The sequence below is a fragment of the Coffea arabica genome, chromosome 6c (assembly GCF_036785885.1).
Source record: "Coffea arabica cultivar ET-39 chromosome 6c, Coffea Arabica ET-39 HiFi, whole genome shotgun sequence".
Taxonomy (NCBI): Eukaryota; Viridiplantae; Streptophyta; class Magnoliopsida; order Gentianales; family Rubiaceae; genus Coffea; species Coffea arabica.
The window spans coordinates 61,228,341-61,251,311 of NC_092320.1; the positions used below are offsets into that span (position 1 = coordinate 61,228,341).

Here is a 22,971-nt window from a genome sequence, read left to right on the forward strand (position 1 = left end):
CAACAACAATTTCAAGAAACCCATTGTGAAGTCCCATTTTCCCGATTCGGTCTGCATCTTTTTGATTTTCTTCACGAATTTCTGGCCAAATTTTCGATTATTTCTCAATCACACCTTACAGGTTTGTCGTCGTCATCATCAGCAATACATTTCCAAGTAATGCTTGTTAATTCGGGGATGCAATTTAGGGTTTCTTGAAACTTTGAGAGCCAAAGGTGAAATCTGTATTTTGGTGTTTGTCCATTCCTTTTACTTTCAACGGGTAATGAAATGTGTTTCCGGTTTTGCCCCTAAAAATATGACCATGTGAGAGGGGCGTGCTATTTTTAACCGGAGAAATGAGCAAAAACGAGCAATAGGACCACATTGGCTCACAATTTAAATGTGAAGGATCATTCTGGCTGATTTTATATGTAAAGGACTAAAAAAGTGTTTTTGGTAAATGTTAGGGACCAATTTGGCAAATTTCCCTTTCTTTTATCTCTTCAGGGAAAAAAAATGGGAGGAAGAATAAAAAAGCAATGACTTACTCATTAGTAACTGTCTTCATTTATTATTTAAAGCAAGTACGTTGCCGCAATTTGGCTCACAAGTCAGATTCGCGGGGTGGCCTAGGATATCAAAACAGATATGCATGGTATTCAGTCATTCGTATTCCATGTAACCATATGCCGAATAGGGTTTGACTTTTAGTTGAGCTAGTATAGCCGGTTCAAGTCATAAATTTGTCCCCTAAGTAGGTTTTTACAGTGTTTTTAGACTCGGATTAGACTGATTGGTTCTATCGGTTGAACCGAGAATCGGCCAAACATCCGATCCCAGTCTGTTTGAAAAATCATCGGTCAAAGAATCGGTTAAATTTAGTTAAAACCTGGGTTTAACCGGAAGCCACTAGAATCGGAAAGAACCTGGTTTTCTTCATTTTTCCATTCCGATGGTACTTCTTCCTTGCAAGCCGGAGAAATGAGCAAAAACGAGCAATAGAACCACATTGGCTCACAATTTAAATGTGAAGGACCATTCTGGCTGATTTTATATGTAAATGACTAAAAAAGTGTTTTTGGTAAATGTTAGGGACCAATTTGGCAAATTTCCCTAAAAGAAAATAAGATGCTCTTATACACACGGCTTTAGATCAAATAGACTTCCAAACAGGAACAAGATAAACAAGGGTAGAAATTTAAGAACTTAATTAGAATAGCCAGAGACAATCATTTTAAACAGTTTTAAAGAGCCACTGCATCAAGAGAGATCTGCTTTAGATCGAGAATTTACTATAGTGAAGATAAAAGATTTTAGGTGACCGGATGAAAGTCTAAAAACAGGGAGGGGGTATGTGCTTAAGATTTGCAGATGATAGAAGAAGCATGGCGTTAAGATTAGGGAGATATAAGTGAGTAATTTAGCCATACTATAATACAGTCAAGTATTGGAGAATAAATAACTTATAGATATGTTTTAGTTTTAAACATTCCTATTTTGCTAAGTTACGCAAGATCAACAGCTATATCAAGTGTTGTTGACACTTCGTCAGTAGTACTATAGCTATTACTTTGCACCGGCTGGGCAGAATCTGGAGGATAAAATAGAGGTTTAGGTGGCAACTGCAGGCTTGTGAGATCAGCTTGTAGCATTTCCACCACTTCTCTCATTGAAGGCCGATCATCCGGTGGCATCTGTATGCACCACAATGCTATCAAAGTTAACTTTCTTGCAATTCCTTTTTCATCTTCAGTTGCCTCCCCAATATCGACCTCTCCGCCCTGGTCAACTTTATTGCTTATCCACGATGGGAAGTATGTCTGACTTGAATGTTCAGCATGTGCATTTACATTTCTCCTCCTTCCTACCATCTCCATTAGTAGCATTCCAAAGCTGTATACATCAGCCTTAGATGAGACTTTTCCAACCCTTTTATAGAACAACTCAGGAGCCATGTATCCTAATGTTCCTCTCACAGCAGTCAGACTTACAACACTGTTTTGAACAGGATGTAATTTAGCTAGTCCAAAGTCAGAAACCTTTGGCGTGAAGTTTTCATCAAGTAAGATGTTGTGTGGCTTTATGTCAAAATGCAAAATTTGCATGCTGCAGCCTTGATGCAAGTATTCAATCCCTCGAGCTACACCCATGGTGATCTCGATTGCCTTCTTCCAACTTAATGGATTTCCATCCAAACGTTTGGAGAAAATGAACTTTTCTAGCGATCCATTTGGCATATAATCATAGACAAGTGCACGTTTTGAGGCTGTAACGCAAAATCCCACTAATCGAACTACATTAACGTGGTGAATTCTTCCGAGAGTGGCAACCTCATTGATGAATTCTTGGCCATTAGCTTTGGGCTCGCTCAACATCTTGATTGCTACTAGTTCGCCACTCCGCAATTTTCCTTTGTATACACAACCATAACCACCTTCCCCTAACTTTTCTTTGAAGTTGTTGGTCATCTTCTTGATTTGTTTATAGGAGTATCTGATGGGGATCAAGTTGTTGCGACTTTGGAGAAACTCTTCTATAGCATCATATATCGATAAATGCCTTCGTTGGCACTTATAGAAGAGAAATGCAACTAGTAATACAGCACCAATAATTGCCCTTGCTCCAATGGCAAGTACTGCAATAGGGTCAAATGAAGAAGCTTACAATAATGAAGTACACAGTATAACTTATTTAATTCATTACAGTTCGAGAGCTTACCGACGAACGAGCCCAGACCACCAATGTATCCTACATAACATTCTGCAACAAAAAGTGTCATGATTAGCAAGATGATGAAACAATAAAAAGTATGTCCTTTTCATTTTAAGCATAAATCAAGTTTCCTTGCAACATTACATGGAAGCCTAATTATAAGTAGAACGAGAGTATAAATGTCGTAATAGGAAAAGATTATATTGTAATCTTCCCACTCATAATCTTTCAATGGTTAAGGAAAAGAAGAAGTTTGAATTCCGAATTTGCATTAATTGTTGCTTTGCTTAGTACCAACAATGGTAAGATAAAGGATATTATATATGTATACCTGCATTTTGCAATTTTCTATGTCCACGAAAGTTTGAGCCGCCGTTCAGATTTTTTACATACTCTTACTTGTTTGTCCTTGGTGTATATACAAATGTACCCATCACTTTTACCGGGGTAGTTACTGGTCTATCATTGTATTTAAATTCCTAGGTAAACTTATAAAATTAGTTTTATGGAAATCTCCAACTTTTAAGGTTACGTTACTAATACCTGTGTGGTTTTATCTATTGTCACATAATCCTCCAAACGTTTCAAAATATCCATTTCATCCTCTGTGGTTTCATATAAACTGAAAATTTAATGAAAATATTATATAATGTTATTAGTTGAAATACTAGCAATGTCTTTACTTAAATGCTAAATCAAATGGCGATTTAACCACCTTATGCAAAATCGTAGAAGAATTACGTGGATAAATATAAAAATTATTGAGGTATAAAGTGGATATTTATGTAAATCATACTGGTTTAAGTGAATATCATGATTTCATTACATGCACTTTTAGAGTGCATGTGGCCTAATCACTATAACTAATTATACATTACTTCTATTTTCTACTTTACATAAAACCACTACGGTATTATGTGACTATTTTAGAGGGATCATATGGTATTATATAAAATTACAGGGGGTTATATGCAATTTATCCAATTTTTAATGGCTTTCTTTCATAGTCAGTGCAAAAACAGACAAATAATTAGTTACTTTCCATTGAGATTACCAAAAGCCTGAACCATTTGTCATGAACTGAAGTCGGAATATAAATCAGTTTGAAATTGAGGAGCTAAGCACAAATCAAAGGAAGCACTTACCGTGAACGGACATCTTGCATGCGCCCATACCACTCCATTTAAGCACAAAACCAGATGCCATGGTATCATGGATGTCCTGGAAAGAAAGGTTGACATTCAGAGAGAGCTGAAATCGTGAAGTAATGACTCTGTGGATGGTACATGTCTCTTCAATATCAGATGCCCCCAGATCCCTAGCTTTACCGACCACCACATAACTATAATTGCTCTGATGAGCAATATCCTGGTTGGAAAATTCCTTGGCGGTTAAACAAGGAGTGGTGTCTACATACATAGAAGAATGGACTGGTCTCTTACAAGACACAAAAATCAATTGAAAAGCGTCAGAACCAGGGCCTAGAGGACTATAAGAAAAGTCAAGAATTGAGTAAAGTGGAACGGTGGAGCAGTTGTTCTTCACAACCCCAGGATCCATAATACGAATCGATTTTGAGCGCATGATCTGCCTGATGCTTTCTTCAGCTACATAATATTTGTTGGAGTTGGGTCCTAAGTACAGAACTGTGCGATTGTGCTCGCAAGAGAGTCGAACATCAGACTGGCCGCAGCATTCAAAATCTCCACCCTCAACTTGAAAAGGGCAACCGACATTAATGCGGATTTTCCCGCAGTTGAATTGTTGCATACATCTGCGACCATTCTCAAGATTCAAAGGAGCTATAAAAACATATATAAGGACTAAGCAAACTACAAACATAACCTTCAAGTCCAGCATGGTGTCTATTTGCAATGGTCAGGAGGACAAAGGAAAAGATAAAATGAGTTCTGATGATGGAGTCAAAAACCTTGAGCCACTTAAATTCGTGAATAAATTAGCAAATATTCTTTTGGTCTGCAGTTTCCCACGGTTGAATTGGTGCATACATCTGCGACCTTTCTCAAGATTCGAAGAAGCTATAAAATTATATTTATGGGCTAAGCAAATTGCAAAGATAATCTTCAAGTCCAGCATGGTGTCTATTTGCAATGGTCAGAAGGACAAAGGGAAAGATAAATGAGTTCTGATGATGGAGTCAAAAACTTTAAGCCACTTCAATTGGTGAACAAATTGGCAAATATTTGTTTTAGTCCAACGATGACAATAATCATCTTCGAAAAGTCTTACCGTGGAAGATGAAAATTTAGAAGTGGCAAAATGGATTCATATCCACCAATCCATCCATATAAACCAACCTTAAATGGATTTGGATTATCCATATAAATTCAATGGTTTTAAATGGATAACCATTTAAATCCAATTATGTTGGTGGATTTAAATGGATTATCCATCTTATCCATATACATCCATTTAACTTAAAAAATAGAAAACACATTTATAAAAATGTGAGAAAATCTTGTGGGACAATCTATTTTTTTCTTCATAACTTCCTCATATGTCAAATTAATTTCGTGGGACCACCTATTCTTTCTTTCATAACTTCCTCACATGCCAAGTTGCCAATAACATTAATTACAATTTATTTGCTTCTAGTTCCTAGACTTCTTCCATACTTTTCAAAATTATATTTTAGTCTCTACTCTTGTTTTTTTTAATTAAACTCTCATGTAGTAATGATTGCAAACATTTATATTCTTAAGTAAAGAAAAAGCGAGAATGCATCATGCAGTGTCAAAATAATTTTTATTTTTTTAATTCTTTTAATTATAAAAGAATTTTTCTAACGAGTGTCCCCGCAACATTGGTTAAGATATGTAAATGACACCTTTTTTTTTTTTCCAAATCCTCATACTTTCAATTCCTCTCCCTTTATCACCCAACCCAACTATCCAAAAAAATATATATATACCTAATTTACTAAGTAATATAAGGTAGCTTGTATATCAATGGTATAATAAGGAGTTTTATATATGTTTAGGTACTACGTGCACATGTGATGAAAATAATTTACTTGTCAAATAACATAAGATTTCTTATTAGAACTCCACTTTTATTCAAGACATCACTCTTGAACAGGAGTGCAAAAAATTGGAAACGTAAACTTTTTTTCTCTGTAAAGCCGTATTCAATTCATTCAAAAGTTATAAAAATATAGCTAAGTTCTTAATTGTTCATTACTTTACAAAATGATACTTAAAGTAATGACGAAAGGTTAAATTGACCACAACAGTTAAATTTTCTTGGAACTAAACTAATTTTATGAAGAACTGAAATAAAGTAACAGTACAAGCATTTGTTATTACCAAAAGGTTTTAGGTGATTTAAGGATAAAACTTTGGGGATCTGTATTTTTTAGAAAAAAATATTTGGATCTTAAATTTAGGATTTGGAAGAGTAAATGGATAAATGGATGGATCATGGTTTACACTATCCATTTAAATGACATCCATTTAGATCCATTTATTAAATGGTTTTAATTGGATTGGATCAATTTGATCCACTATCCATTTAACTAAAACCATTTATCAACCATATATCCATTTTGCCACTTCTAGATGAAATATTGGTGGAAATGTATAAGACTGAAGTGCTTATGCACCACTTTGACATAACTATTTCTCTGATTACATGTCTGAACATAAATATTTGTTCATTTCTCCGGTGTGATTTACCTAGATATGAACTTTAGTAAGATGCTTTTATTTGCTTGCAAGGTCTATTTGAATACTTTATTACAAGTGGTCATTCAATAGAGAAAAACAAAAAGTATATTTTGAATAAATTAATTATTAATCTTGTATATGCCTTTAGTGTATACATTAGTAGGGCTTGATACATACTACTACATCATTCCAATTAATATTTTAGATTCTGTACATGTAGTATGTATTTAGACCCAGTAGTGAATGTACTGATAATATATAAGTGATTTATCATTATAAATAAACGTTAATGTTTGAAGCAAAAACTACTGATATATTAAAATTTTGAATGGTAGAATACTCATTGGAACTTTCATACGGTATATTATATTATTGGAACGTTCCATATTAAAGCCCAAATTTGAAATTAGCTTATAATTTTAAAATTAGTTTTTGTAATATAGCATGATTCAACCTAGTTAAGCTTAGTTGAAACATGTCAAAATTCAGAATTTTTTATGGTGAAAAACAGATACAATTTTATTTAATTAGTGGTTTATAATGTCAAAAGTTGGTCTAATTTAATTATCTTCTGCACATTCTCGTGGAAATACATCTGCCATTCTAATTGTTGAGAAACATATGAATTCACTGGTACTGGGCATGTGAGCGGTAAAACTTTCTAATGAGCCCATGTACGATTGTAGATTCTCATGTTGTATTTTTGGCGTAAGAAATGATGCATTTTTATTCTCCACAATTCAAACTTGCACAAATCTGGTCCTCAGAGCCGACGCTAGTTGGATTTTCTTTTCATTGAACAAAGAATAAGTCTACTAATTCATGATCAGGGGCAGAATTTTCCTCCTCAATTCATTGCCCAATTTTGCAACGGGGCACAAACGTACAGCTACAGCCAACGTTAGCAAGTCTACACCGCAAACGTATAGTACTCTTTCCATCTCATTTTATGTGTCATGGTCAATCCTACACACAGTTTAAGAAAAGTAAAATTTAGTTAAGACACATCAACTGCTAAAGCAAGTCTTTCCATCATGATCAATGTCTAGGTCCACAATTCATGCTTTCCTTGACTTGGAAAATTTTCTTTGAATCAACTGGTAGGATTCCAATAAGCATGCTTTTTTTGTTGGCTCGCAATTAGGTAGATCTTGCCTTCAAAAATCCAATAGTCCAAATTGTGCTACACCATTTTATCAAATAATATGACACAATTTGAGATCTAATGAAAGTCGGGTCTACCAAATTTTGGCCTTTCTTTGTCAGGTTCCATTCCATTGATGGGAGACAGGTGGCATTGATGGGTAAATGCATTTGAAAGTGGAGTCCTTTCCCTTCCCAAATCAAGCTCCAATCTTGAATTTGGTACTGAAGTCGTTGTTCTTGGTTTTCGTAGGCTTTTTGTTGTTATTGTTGTGTAAGAATATTATAATGATACTCCCTCTGTCCCATTTTGATAGTCTCATTTCTTTTTTTACACAGTTTAAGAAAAAGTAATTAACTTTGTTGGAAAAGTAAATTTAGATTGCTATTTTCCTAAAATACCCTCACATTAAATATGGTACAACTTTATGAGAACTTGAATTGATGGTAAAAAAAGAATCAACTCTCATTAAATGGAATAGGTTTATAGTAACAACAACTTACATTGAATAAGGGTATTTTAGGAAAATTAAAATACAACTACATTCTTCAATTGAAAAGTGGACTACAATTTGGGATAGACGAAAAAGAAAAACGGGACTATCAAAGTAGGACGGAGGGAGTATTTGCTTTGTTAGAAACTCAACAGAAGATAAAATAATTGTTTTGTGATCCCATGGCTAGTTCAGTCATCAGTGGTAAGCGAACTCATAGAATTCGTCTGGTTTTGGATTCGAATTTTATCCTGAATTTGAACCCTCGTGACTTACCTAGGATGTGTCGTGTGAGGCTGCAGCATATCTCTTGGTTTGGTGTGTCAGCTCGGGTCCAAAGTGATTCAAATAAGGACATCTTCCGGATTACAAAAAAAAAAATTTATAGAATTTTGCTTTAATTTCTAATTTTGCCCCCTTCAAAAATTTTTTATAACTCTAGTGTCCCGGCTCCGCCTGTTCCTTTTCTTTAAACTTATCTTTGATTGATTGTTATGGTACATCGTATTATAAATTTGTCGAGAGAGAATTATTACTCTTTAATCATGTGTCTCATCTTATTATAAGATATATCATTTTTATACTGTCACATGTAGCACTATTTTATAGGTGTAATCTCTGTACTTTTTTTTTTCTTCTTGCCTACAAAAGTACTCCATTTATTTGTTCTATCAATTTATGTTTACAACAGTCATTTGTAGTATTAAAAATTAAAAATTTTACTTCTTAATTAACATTTTAAGAATAAAAAGCTACACATTTTATACCCTAAAACTACTTAAACTTGATGTATTTATAACTTAATATGCCCTCCCCCCCCCCCCCCCCCCCCCCTTCTGCGAAATCCTACTCTGCCACTACTCATCATCAACAAAGACCTATCATTTTCTTGAAACCAAAGGTTGTAATATCATTTTCTTTGGTCCCACAATAAGGATGGGTAGTTAAAATCACTTTTAGTCGAGAGAGAATTCTGGGTATACAGCTATGGAGATTGAGAAGACAATGACTATAACTGCTATTTTAAAGGGAATTCTCACACAATATAAATTATCACAAAAAGGATGTCCGTTGAAAGCTTTCGGACGAATTGCTCATATTTCGAAAATATTAGAATTAATTTTTATTAATATTGGAAGCTACTAGCCATGATGTATCACAATTTTAGTTGTTAGATTAGCATGACAACAATCCTTTCTTCATCAGCCAATCCAATTAAAAGCAAATAAAAGTACACCACCAATGGCGCTTCTTGCTGCAATGATTGCTTCAAGGAGTCAGATCGATACAACCCCCCATGTGAGTTAAAAGCCATCTGCCAGCGAATTATGGATTTCTTGAAATGAGATGTCCGCTGTTATGCTGGGGAGACACAGCAGCTCTAAGGGAACTATTTTAAGAATGGTGCAGGAATCATCAATATCTGATGCCACTGGATTTTTACCAACAATAATAGCATGGCTGTAACTAAATCCCACTTGAGAAGATAAGTTGTGATTGCCGGAATACTGGTTTTGAGTGATATCACAGGAAGCGGTCTCAACAAAGACAGGAGATTTGGAATTCACAGGACTATTACAGCTCAAAAAGATCAATCCATTTGGTGTCCTGGTTAAAAGAAAAAAAGGATGGCACTTCATATTGAAAGGCACTTGAATTCTAGCAAGAGGATGGGGTGTGAATATGATCACAGGTAGAGGTGGCAAATCAATCCACCTAACTAAATTTACCCATACCCGTCCATGAATAGACGGGTATGGGTATCTTAAATTTTTGTATACGGATATAAATGGGTTACCCAATAATACCCATTTAATAAATGGGTATTATTGAGTAACCCATTTAAAATTCTCTTCCCTCCAAGTCTCTTCTTTTCCCCCACCTTTTTTTTTTCTTCAAATTTTTCATTTTGTCATGATGTCAACAACTTTTGTTTCATTATTATTATCATTATTATTATTTGTTGGTTTTATCTTATTATTTTATTTTCTCTTAGTTTGTTAACTTGCTCATTTTTTAGCATTACCAATTTATGATAAATTTTAGCCTATTTTCTTATCTTTATAAAATGAAATTTTAAATTTATATATGAAAAAAATGTTAGGGGTTCAAAATTTTTCGATTAAGTTTTTATATAAATTTTTATAGTACTTAGTTCAAATTTTTATATTCTTATTATTCAATTATTAAATAATAGGTAATTTTGTGACATAGAGTATAAATGAAAAAAAATTGGTAATTAAGTTTATTGAACATTATAAGTAAATATTTAAAACTAATGATGGATACAAAGAGTGGTATAAATTGCTAACTTAGTTTGCAAAAATGAATTTAAATGAATTTACAAAAAGTTAAAATAAATGGGTTATAAATGGGTAATTGGGTTACCCAATTCATTTTTTGACTTACCCATTTATACCCATCTAATTAAATGGATATAAATGAGTTGACTCACTTATACCCATTACCCATTTTACCCAACCCAAACCCGCCCAAATCACCCATTTTGACACCTCTAATCACAGGTTCTTTTTATTGAAGTCCAGTGATGATAAGCAGGTATGTAGCAATTGTTAATGACAAAATCATCCATACTGAACCCGGACAACAAGATGTAAATTAAGACAAGTAACATATTAATAACCGAGTAATTGATTAAGTATATATGTAGATACCAAAATCTGCACGTCTGTTTTTGAGTGAAGTCTCGTGACTTTGTACTTGGATGGTTTAATTCATGATCAGAAGAAGAGTCGAAGACTCGTGGGGGTGGACTTGACTAGTTGGCCTTTCATAGTCAATTATATTTAGGATAAATTATTTATAACCGCCCTTTGATTTTACATAATACTAGATGACCTCCTAAGGTTTCAAAATAGCTACATAACCCCATATAGTTTTATGTAAATTGAAAATGGACGAAATGCACAATTAGTTATGACATAACCCCCTTATGATTTGTATAAATATCCATTTTATCTCTCTATAATTTTTACATTTATCCACGTGATCTCCTTATACTTTTATACAAGATAGTTAAGCCATCAATTGATTTAATATTTAAGTAAAGGTACTATTGGTATTTCAATTAAGACGTTGCATAGATTATTTTTTGTCAAATTTTTACTTTTATGTACAATTATAGGGAGGTGAAGTGGGCATTTTGAAACGTCATAAAAAACATGTGATAATAGATGAAATCACAAGGAGTTAAATGTAATTTACCCATATGTTCATCGAATCTCTGCTGTTGCAAGAGGAGCCACATGCTCCAATCAGCTGCTCAACATGGCCCAGCTCTAGGCTGCTTGATAAAGGATCAACTAAAGAGCTTTGGCCACGGAGCAGGAACTTGTTTCAACACGGAGCAGGAATGGTTCATCAAATTTGTGTTTACCTTGAAATCAAATGGTGCAATTTTTTGGATCCAATTTGGCCGTTTGACCATTGGAGCAATTTCTTGGATCATTTAAAATCAAATTATATGGCATGACAATGGCTATGATGTTAATAAGAGCATTGTTCTGGTAGTAAAATGTGTTGAAGAAATTATGGTAAGAAGGGCATTCAAGGCTCGAGTCTCCTTAATTAGTCCTTTGACTTTAGCTTTGAAGAAGCTGGTTAAAGTATTATAATCAACTTTTGTAAATCAATTCCAATTACCAAGTCAAATCCTCCCCTAATCAGTCATAGTTATAAATTCCACAAAAAATGTTTGGGGGGGGGGGGGGGGGGGGGAGGGTTCTAATCAACAGAAACTGTTGTGAACGTTTACTTCCAAATGCTAGCTTGATAACAACCAGTAACTACCGTTTCACTGTTTACTTTGTGACGTATTATATTATTCTAGAGGAAATGAAGGAAGTGCAGAAAAAAACTCGTCAAAGTAGAACATGAGCTCAGGTCAGTCAATGGTCGACTGTTGCAATTTCTCACGGTACTGGCTTTCTCCGTTTTTCTCCTTACCCCACCATTATGTGTCATTCTCAAAGCAATTTCCTGACAGATTCACAACACAGCTCATGCTACAGCTCAGGCAGGCGTAGACTTGACTCCAAACCATTTATCTATACAGAGAAAACTGCTCTTCCATCAAACCTGAAAACTCATTAGAAGAAAAAGAAAAAAAATGGAAATCTGGAGATTGATCATAGTGGCCATTAGCTTTTCTTCTCTACTAAGCCCTGCAATCTTTGCGGACAACGTCTCAATTGCACCTGCAGCAGCACCACCTGACGATGTCTGTGCAGCGAAAAGATGTAGCCCCGAAGGTCCAGCCGTAAGATTCCCATTTCTGCTAAGAGGAAAGCAGCCTGAAGAGTGTGGCTACAATAATCCAGGGTACAATCTTTATTGTGACAACGGAAACCATACCTTACTTGAGTTTCCCCCTTCATCAATGAAATTTGTGGTCAAGAATATCGACTATAAGGCTCAAATGATCCAAGTCCAGTTTGCTGAAGGTTGCCAACTCAAGTATCTGAGAAATCTTGATTTATCTTCTACCCCGTTTGAGTTTTCTGCACCAGACTACACGATAGATCGATATTTGTTCGCGATAGATCGATATACTTTGTTCAATTGCTCATTGGCAAATGGTGATAGTTGGTCTTCGGGTAACGAATATGACTTTAGTTGTCTAGACACCCCTGGATACAAAGTGCGTGCAACGCCTTCTGATACTGAAATTCGGTTTTTGTCTGTGGAATTATGCACAAAGATGTATGACACAAATTTGGTTTCGGGGGAACTATTTGGAATGCGAGACTCACTGAACCTGGCCTGGTCCTTGTCTGCATGCAAAAAATGTGAGGTACAAGAAGGTGGAATTTGCAGATGGAAGAATGGAACTAACAATAAATTTGACTGCTTTGGAGGAAAGATGCCCGACTCTGGTACGTACCATTTACTGTTCCTTCCTGGTCCATTTCTTGATGTTTCTCGTCGAAGTACTTCAGATAGACTAATGGACTAAAGATTCAGACCACAAACAGAATGAGAGATATTTGATTGTCTAGAAGAAGTTTTTAGATGAATCTACACCAGAAATTTGAACGTTTACATCTTGAAAAGGATAAATTTAAAGAAAGGTATCATGTAGCTATACCCTTCCCTGTTTTCTGAACTCACCCAATTTGGTGACTGTGTATTGATAAAATGGACCGAGAGCACGAACAATACTAGGAACATATGTAAGAGGCCACAATAAACAGAAAGAAAGAAAGAAGAGAGAGAAATTCACATTTTTAGTTAACCTTTACTGTTGTACATAGATGTCTTTTTGACATTTGCTAGTGTGTTACAGGTGTATCGAAGAAATTATTCATTTCAGGTGAGAATCTTGCTGTACATTTTTCTCAGTTAATTTTTCTAGTATAGAGAAAAGAAAAAGGAAAATTGACATGTGCCTTTTAACAACAGGTCCAATCGTGGGGTGTTTCTTTCTCATATTAGCAACAAGCGCCCTTTACAATGTCTATAAAACAAAGAAAATAGACAGGGAAAATCAGAAGAGAATCAGAACATTTTTGGAGGACTACGCTGCCATGAAGCCTACTCGATATTCCTATGCTGATATCAAGAGGATCACAAATGACTTCAAGGATAAATTAGGTGAAGGAGGCTATGGAAATGTGTTCAAAGGCAAAATTTCAAATGAAATATTTGTTGCCGTGAAGCTGCTGCACAATTCCACAGGAAATGGGGAAGAGTTTATCAATGAAGTAGGAACAATGGGCACAATCCACCATGTAAATGTTGTCCGCTTGGTAGGCTTCTGTGCTGATGGATTCAAAAGAGCTCTTGTTTATGAATTTTTGCCAAACGGTTCTCTGGACAAGTTCATATTTCCGGAAGGTCAAGAGCATCATAACCTTGGAATGGAGAAGTTACAAAACATTGCATTTGGCATTGCGCGAGGTATCGAGTACCTTCACCAAGGATGCGAACAGAGGATCCTCCATTTCGATATCAAACCACATAACATCTTGCTTGACAACAGCTTTAACCCAAAAATATCTGATTTTGGGTTAGCCAAGCTCTGTGAAAAGGGAAGAAGTGCAGTTTCAATGACTGCTGCAAGAGGAACCATGGGCTACATTGCCCCTGAAGTCTTCTCAAGGCACTTTGGCAATGTGTCTTACAAATCAGATATCTATAGTTTTGGGATGCTGTTGCTTGAAATGGTTGGACGACGGAAGAACATTGATGCCAATGTGCAAAATGTTAGCCAGGTGTACTATCCTGAATGGGTTTACGGACGGTTGGTTCAAGGGGAAGACTTGAGAATCCAAGTTGAGGAAGATGGAGAGGAGATCATTGCCAAAAAATTGGCAATTGTGGGACTTTGGTGCATTCAGTGGAACCCTGTGGATCGTCCTTCAATAACCTTCGTTCTTCAGATGCTTGAAGGAAATGGAGAAAGTCCGAGTCTTCCACCAAGTCCTTTCACCTCAACAGATCCCATGAATCCAAGTAATCCAAGCTTGCATGGAAGACATTTGGCTTCAGGATTGGCAGTGATCTCTGAGTTAGAATAAGATGCTTCAGGATTGGCAGTGATCTCTGAGTTAGAATAAGATGCTAGAGGTTAATTTCAACTGAAAGTCTTGTGTATTAATAGCTTCCAATGTTCTGCAAATACAAGAAACAAAAAGAAGAAATTGATGAATAAAGTAGAGGTAATCAAATGATATTTTTTGCATATGTACTGTATTATGGCTGATGGTTAAACTATTATTAACTCTGATGGTTAAACTACCCCTACTTATGTGGGATTGACAGGTTGTCGATGCCTGTACAATAATAAAAATAAATTTAATTGCTAATTAACAATAACCAAAATCCGATTCCAAGTACTGGAGCAGGAACTCTAGATGTGCAATGGGTTACTTGATTCATCCTGTTCCCGAAGAGTTTGCTTGATCCGATATACCCGAATAGGATAGCTTTTTTCACAAATAATTATGAATTTGTAGATAGGGCAAGTAGGGTTGTATCCTCAGAGACTGGGAATATTTGTCTCTTTAGAAATCCAAAGTAACACAGGAGGTGTTTTTTTTTATAAAGGGTGACAATTAAAACAATTCAACTAAGAATAAAATATCCAACTAAAAATTAAATGACAATTCACTAAAATTAAGATAATAATAATTAAAAATCTTAGGTACGCCCATAAGATTTAATTCCCAATTGCCTTACGTATTAGAGGAGTTCTATTCTAACCAAATAACGCACTACCAGGGTTATTTCAGATTAGCTCACGTATCCCTCTGACACAAACCTAATCGTGCCAGTTGTCACTATTTCGAGACAATTAAATAATTACGGATTTAAATGCGCTAATTGGCAATAGATTACCAAATTAACTAATTATTCGGATCCAAAATAATCAATTAATTAAATAATCATAAGTACTGCAATCGATGAATATGCGAATACCAATAAATAAAGAAAAAAATAAAATTAAATCGATTTCATAATTTTAAATGAACAAAAACCTCCGTTGTTCCTTGACTAGGGTTAGGAGATTACTTCATATTTGGTGCCAAAAATCCATATAAAATTGAAGCAAAAGTCGCCGCCATTGACTCCGAGAATTGGGACAATTCGATTTCGTTCCAATCAATAAGAAAAGCAAGCTATAGAAAGTGGTTAATCATTCACTTCGTCTGACATCCGAAGAAAGAAGAATAAACTGCTAAAAGCTAAAACGAAGGAAAATCAACTGCTAAAAGCTAAAACTTCTCCCAATTTTTCTCCTGACATGCGTGCGTGGAGAATAACTACTAAGAAAACAACGAAAGTGGAGAAGTCAAAAGCAAAGCTCAAAGGATAGTGCTCATTCTCTGTTCCTAATTCTCATTTTCTATCTAATGCTCCTACTCTAATGCCCAGCTATTGTGCGGCGCCCCAAAGGAATAGAAGACTCTAGCCCGTGCTTTCTTCCTCAGCAATTACCGATGGGCCCAAGTTTTTCCGTTGCCAACAATGCCTGAGCTAAGCTCAGTGACTTGGATTTCTTTTCTGTTAAATTGAAATTTATTATTATATTTTTGTTCTACTTTTTAAAATAAATATAAATACTAAAAATAAATAATATCCAGCAATTAATTCACATCGAATCAAATAATAGAGAAAATTAATAATAAAATAAATAATAAAATTACATCGTATCAAGGATAATAGTTGTTACTAAATTCCATGATGCCTCTTAAATAGTTGAATTCTTCAACACAAGGCAAAACCATGGCTTAAATAACTGAACCATAAGAAAGAAGGAACACATGATTATTTGAAAAGTCTATCAGTTAGATCATTGAGCATTCAACTGCAATTATCCTGGCAGGCAGCATCCAGGAAATGTCTTATTGGGCCCATTGATGAAAAGGAAAGACACGGTTCAAAGAAACAAGGCTACAAGTCTTTGTTAAACTAACAATTTGGCCAGTAACACCCACATGTCTGTATTGCTCAGCGGATACAAATTATTGGAGCTATATTTACATATGAATGCATCTCTGAAGGTGCTAACTTTCAGTTTTGCTGGTATCAAATGAGTTTTCAATTTGTTTTTTCAACTGTTACTAGGTGGCACATTGGCAGATTTAAGAGTTTGAAAAACAAATCTGAAATACAAAGCTTCCACTAAAAGTTTGGAGTACTTCTTAGTCATCCATCTGCTCTATTTCTAAAGCAATAGAGCTACACAGCCTTACTGTTGACTCATCAGAAGAGCTAATATTACTGCTTCCTTGCATGGATATGGGTGAATCCGGAGGGTAAAACAACGGTCTGTGAGGCAACTTTAGGCCACTAAGATCACCTTCAAGCATTTCTAAGACTTCTCGCATTGAAGGACGATCCTCAGGTGTCATTTGTGTGCACCATAATGCAATCAAAATCAATCTTCGACTAATTGATTTTTCTTCTTCAGTTGCATGATCTCCAATTTCCAATTCCTCCCCTCGATCAAATTTATCGTATATCCAGGACGGGAAGTATATTTGACTTGAATGTTCTACATGTCCATTACCATTTCTCCTCCTTCCTGCCATCTCCATTAGCAGCATTCCATAGCTGTAAACGTCTGCCTTGTCTGAGACTCTTCCAATCTTTTTGTAGAACAATTCCGGAGCCATGTAACCTAAAGTTCCCCTCGCAGCAGTAAGAGTTGCAATACTCTTTTGCATCGGGTAAAGTTTTGCAAGTCCAAAGTCTGAAACTTTTGGAACAAAGTTCTCATCAAGTAAGACATTATGCGGTTTAATATCAAAATGCAGAATTTGCATATCACACCCCTGATGCAAGTATTCAATGCCACGAGCAACCCCCTTTGCAATCTCACAAACTTGTTTCCAACTCAATGGAGAACCATTTTGACAATTTGAGAAAATTAACTTATCCAGAGAGCCATTTGGCATGTAATCATACACTAGAGCATGTTTTGAGGCAGTAACACAAAATCCCACTAACCGAACCACGTTCACATGGTGTATTCTTCCAATAGTTGCAACTTCATTGATGAACTCTTGTCCATTAGCTTTTGATTTGTTCAGCATCTTGACAGCAACTGCACCTCCACTGCGCAATTTGCCTTTGTAAACCAAACCATAGCCTCCTTCACCTAGTTTCTCCTCAAAATTTTTTGTCATTGTCTTTATTTCTTTGTATGAGTACCTAATGGGCATGAGGCTGTTGTTTGCTTGTAGGAAATCTTCTATTGTATCATACCTCGATAAATGCCTCCGACGACACTGATAAAGGAGGAAAGCAAAGAAGAGGATAATGCCAATGATATGTTTTGCTGCAATAAGCACAACTGGAATAGAAGAACAAAACAATGATTGATTGACTTCTAGTGTATATTCCAATAGACAGAGTTTTCAACTATAAATCAGATGCCTTACCCGAAACTATGGCACCAATATCAAAGCAATCTGCTTATAAAAGAAAAGTTAAAGGATTATAATGGAAATATTGAAATAGAAAGAATCTGATTGATTAAAGAATGGTTTTTCTGTAAATCAAAGAAATCAGATTACTCACATTCATTTCCATATCGATTTGGGCCGAAGACATGTCTGTAGACGAATCTGTAGGTTTCTACCGAGCTGAGAGCCACATAGCCTAAGTACGAAAGTGCAGCTATTTCACACTCATGTGCGTACGAGTTTCAAATTACGACGACAATAAAAAAAAATAGGTTCAATAAATTCAAAGTATGTTTGTTTTGCATGGTTCAAAGTGAAAATTCAATAATTCATATGTTTGTTGGGATCATAACACAAATAAGCTTTTCAAAAAGTCAACCCACCCTCCTGTCTAAAATCCAACTATTCTAACTTGACTATGTTCCTATATATTTTTGTTTGCTAAAAAAGATTTGCAGCAACAAATAAAGACAAAATAGCAGTTTCTGGTATTCTGACTCAACTAAATTTCTCCTTTCATTTTTGGGGAAGATGAGTGCTACCGAAGAGTGGAGTAAGAATTGCATCATTAAAAGGAGAATTTGTTAAATCTACACTTCCACAATCTAGACCTATACGGTGTATAAAATAAACAATATTTGGTTGTTTTATAATTTAAAAAAAAAAGAAAGAAAGAAAGAGGAAAAGCAGTACTACCATATTTAGCCCCAAATGTACCACTTCACATCTTAACTTAAAATCTTCCAATATATAACTTAAATTTGTCATTAATTCCCCAAAAACATAGTTTCAATCATCAATTACGATATTAATAAATCTTCAAATCAGTGTACTTACAAAAAAGAGATCTCCTCCTGTGCTCGAAGAGTGGGAGCCACCTGAGCTCAAGACCATTAGACAGAAGATTGTGGATGTCTTGAAAAGAAATATCTCCTGCTGTTACATCAGGGAGAAACCGCAGGTCTACTGGAAGTGTCTTATAGACAGTGCACGACTCTTCAATATCAGATGCCACCACAATTTCACCAACCACAACATAGCTGTAATAGTTGGACGGAGCTTTCACTTTTGAAAAATGATTTGCAGTGATATTACAGGAAGCAGTGTCTACATAAAGAGGAGGGTATTTCGATTTCACCGGATTTTTACAGCTCACAAAGACCAACGAACCAGCATCGGGAACTGTCTCCACAGAAAAGTAGTAGTCGTTGTATGGATTTTGACGGTACTCGTCGTCTGGACTTAATGGGTGGACTGGCAGAGTAGAACAGTTGTTCTTTTGCACCCCAGGATCAAATATACGAAGTGTCTGTTGCTCATAATCAATACTGTTCAACTCCACAGAAAAGTTATAAGGACCATCCAAGGATAGAACAGTGCGATTATTTTCACAAGAGAGTTCAATAACATGAGGTTCAGGGCACAAATCGGGATCATCACCTCTAAATTGAAACGGGCACTTTAAATTGATGTCGGTGCCTCCGCAGGTGGATGGGCTACGGTCACTGCTGGTGTCTTTGGAATGGTAAAAACTACCATATCTCCGACAATTTTCATCAAAATAACCATATCTGATATCCAGCAGCCAGCCGTAAATCAAGATTAGAGACAACAAAACTACCAAAATGTGAAGTTGAAGCATACTTCTTAAACACCGACTGAGTGAATTGAAAAAAAAGATGCCGGATATATTTAGGAAACGGAGAAGAGGGAGAAATGACGTCGTAATTTACGCTAAATGAAATTTGGCTGAAATTAGAGGAGAAGGGCGGGTGGCGGCGGCGGTGATTGTGGGTGAGAGAGATATTTTAAAGTGGAGGTGAGTTTTGGGGTGGGGGGAACCGGTTGGGCAGGTGAAAGTCAAGGGAGGGTGACCGGTTCCTCTTTTCTTTTCTCTCTCTCTTCTTTCTTTCTTTCTTTCTTTTTTTTTTTTTTTTAGGTTTAGGTCAAGTTAAGCGTAGTGAATTGCAAATAAATTGAGTTTAACCAATGTGATTTGGAAATATGTTTGGTTACATTTTGAGATCGGGAAGCCCGAATAAATTGAGAAACTTGAGTTTGAAAGTTTAAAAATAAGTTCAAGAAAAAATGAACGCGAGCGAGTTTGATTTTAATATGAATTCAGAATTGAGTTTCATTTTAGATACTTGGCAAAGAGAATAGGACCTGAGGTCTCAAATAGGCATGTATGTGAGCCAAAATTAATTTATTGAATATCTCTTTCAGAACTGGGCCTTATTGCCAATGAGTTACATGATGTGACATAGCTCCTCATTTTGAGTTGGATATAAATTTAAACAATAAATATATGATAAAATCATTTTTCTTTACAAAATAATATGTAGTGTACGATTATGGGATCAATAGCTATTGATAGTTGATCAATTATTTTTCTTTGATTATATATTCTAAAATTAGGATTATTAACTTTTTTGATATTCTTCTTCTGCATCTAACTTCAGATTTTATCAATAGTAAAAAAAATTAAAATATGCATCTATTAAATACTATATTTACCTAATTCTCATTATCCTTACCAATCGCTTTAACCAAATTTTGCAAAATTTCACAGCGAATGAGAACAAGCCTAAATTCTAATTAGCCAGCTTTGATATCTTAATATCTAGTTCTAGTAATGTTGTACTTTCTTCCATTAGTTTTGGGAGTTGTGACGTTTTGTTTAATAAACCAGTAGAATTCCATGAACCATACCTTTTTCAGCACTAGGCTCCAATGGAGTAATAGGTTGCAATTTTATCATTTATTTTATTATTAATTCCTCCTATTACTTGACTTGATATGGATTAATTGCGGGATTCTACTCATTTTTAGTATTTTGCATTTATTTCAGGGAGTAGAACAAAAATATAATAACAGGGAGTAGAATTGAGTTTTCTCCCTTTCTCTGCCCCCTATCTTTCTAATTTTTGCTCAATATTAACAAGATTGCCAAGAAGAAAGAAATTAATATTTTGACTTTTTTTTTCTTGATACTAAAAAGGAGAAGAGGCACTCTAAGTTTTTTATTATTTTTATTATACAAAGAGGAGGCTACTTTTCTTCTAAAGTTTTTCAACTTCCTAAATTGGTTTAATAGTGGGATAAATTACCTGAAAAATAACTTTAGGGGGTAGATTGATATTGAGGCTATAGTTTTATGGGAGTAAAGTGATAATAATTTTAAGGGCTAAACATGTCTTTTCACTTGAATTAACCGACTCTATTAAGTTTGACCATTAGTTTTGAAGATAAAGTGACTAAAAAGTAACGTTCACAGAAAAATTCATAGTAGCACCAAATATTAAGGTGTAAAGTGATAATAACCCTCAACTCAACTACTAGATTTATTAAGCAATTATTCAAGTCTACTAGACAATAACCCTCAACTCTAATAAAATATTTTCATAACTAATAGAGTCTATTACTGCCTACTACAGTTAAGGTTCTTTGCCAATTAAATTTGCCAACAAAAGTGATTACGGAGGGAGATTTGCAATCAACAATAAATGGCTGAGAGTTATGAACTGGTATTACGATAATATTATTTTTCACTTGCTATAACACTAGGAGTGTCAATAGTGCCAAATCAAACTGAGTTCACTATATTTGTTCCACCCAAACTAGGGCTGAGCTTAATATGAGATCAAGCAGGGTTCAATTTTTGGGCCTATTATTGACGCTCAATTTTAAAGTGAGTTGATCTTAGGCAATCCAAGCCCAGCCATATCAAGCTTGGCGGGTTAAGAAATATAAAAGTTTTCAAAGTGAGCCGAGTTTAGGCTATGGAAGGCTCAGCCCTATCTAGTCTCGGCCCACTTTTGATATGTTTAACATTTTGTTGACGTATACATTTCTTTAGCTAAATCCTATAGTAATTTGTACATCTATAGGCTGTAAGGTAGCACATAAAGGACATATATCAATGTAAGATAGTCATATAAAATTCAACTTAATATAGCCGGAGGAGAGAGTATAAGTGAGAGATTTTAAATTCGATACATCCTACTTACACTTAAAAAAAAACTTAATCAGACCAATTGTAATACAAAATTTTTATTTAAAGCTTTTCATTTAATGATGTATTTTACATCTATTAGTAGATCAATTAGAGTAAATGCTATATTTTTCATTGCATCATTGAAATTAGGAGAGATTGCTTGTTAAATCCATAAAATTAAGGGTTAATTACATTTACCTCCCTTAAGGTTTGACCAAATAACGAATTGATCCTTGAGATATGACCAAATAACAGATTCCTTCCCCATGCTAACTTCTGTTACTTATATAAAACGGAAATAGCCAAAAGTCTGAATAACCCTTGGGTTAATTACATTTACCTCCCAAGAGATTAGGCCAAACTACCAAATTTACCTTGAGGTTTGGCTAAATAACATTGACCTCCCTTGCTAGTAACACCATCTAAACTCCATCCACGAAGGCCATGAAATGACAAACATACCTCTTTTACTTGAAAAAGTTAAATTGAAATTCAATTTTAAATTGATATGCAAAAAATTTTCAACAAATATGAGAAACAACAGATATGTGAAATCTAGAAAACTTTGAAGAAAGGAAAACTTCTAAATCCATGTGAAAGGTCTATAAATAAAAGAAAACCAAATGTGAAGCAAACAGAATTATCAAAGAAACTTTAAAAAAATTCCTTCAATAATAAGAGAAAAAGAAAATAAATTCGTAAATGGTAGGAATGAAATTAAAGACTCATAAAACAAGAAAGAAAATACAAAAGGAAAAAGATTTGCTCGCAAATTTATCCTTCTGCAAGTGGTGACTACCAAAATCCAATCCTCTCCCTTGTCTTAGCTATCTCCCACTTAATTAAGATGTACAGTAAATCCATTATACTCCCCTAGTTTGTTATTTCTCTTAAGCCACCTTCTCCAAACAAGTAAACAAATGTCTACAAATACATCCAGTTGAATTTGCAACTCATGAAATTTAAGAGAAAAGATCTAAAATGCAAGGGATTCAGCAAAAGATGAGTGGAACAATTTCATATTG

At 34.9% G+C, this 22,971-nt stretch overlaps 3 protein-coding genes across 3 annotated transcripts; 1 reads left to right on the forward strand and 2 right to left on the reverse strand.

Moving 5' to 3' along the window:
* Positions 1-1,390: 1,390 nt before the first annotated feature.
* On the reverse strand, positions 1,391-4,681 carry LOC140008935 (rust resistance kinase Lr10-like). The gene is made up of 3 exons (XM_072053976.1): positions 3,840-4,681; positions 2,701-2,742; positions 1,391-2,617 (listed from the first exon to the last, which is right to left on the reverse strand). The coding sequence occupies exons 1-3, from the start codon at positions 4,552-4,554 to the stop codon at positions 1,488-1,490; spliced, it is 1,887 nt and encodes a 628-aa protein (XP_071910077.1). The 5' UTR covers positions 4,555-4,681; the 3' UTR covers positions 1,391-1,487.
* Positions 4,682-12,060: 7,379 nt separating this feature from the next.
* LOC113695938 (rust resistance kinase Lr10-like) lies at positions 12,061-14,720 on the forward strand. Its single transcript, XM_072053977.1, has 3 exons — positions 12,061-12,912; positions 13,323-13,349; positions 13,439-14,720. Exons 1-3 carry the CDS (start codon positions 12,147-12,149, stop codon positions 14,554-14,556), a joined length of 1,911 nt encoding a protein of 636 aa, XP_071910078.1. The 5' UTR covers positions 12,061-12,146; the 3' UTR covers positions 14,557-14,720.
* A 1,703-nt stretch (positions 14,721-16,423) lies between these two features.
* Positions 16,424-19,748, reverse strand: LOC113692640 (LEAF RUST 10 DISEASE-RESISTANCE LOCUS RECEPTOR-LIKE PROTEIN KINASE-like 2.3). The gene is made up of 4 exons (XM_027211105.2): positions 18,787-19,748; positions 18,065-18,145; positions 17,926-17,955; positions 16,424-17,837 (listed from the first exon to the last, which is right to left on the reverse strand). The coding sequence occupies exons 1-4, from the start codon at positions 19,589-19,591 to the stop codon at positions 16,684-16,686; spliced, it is 2,070 nt and encodes a 689-aa protein (XP_027066906.2). The 5' UTR covers positions 19,592-19,748; the 3' UTR covers positions 16,424-16,683.
* Positions 19,749-22,971: the final 3,223 nt, after the last annotated feature.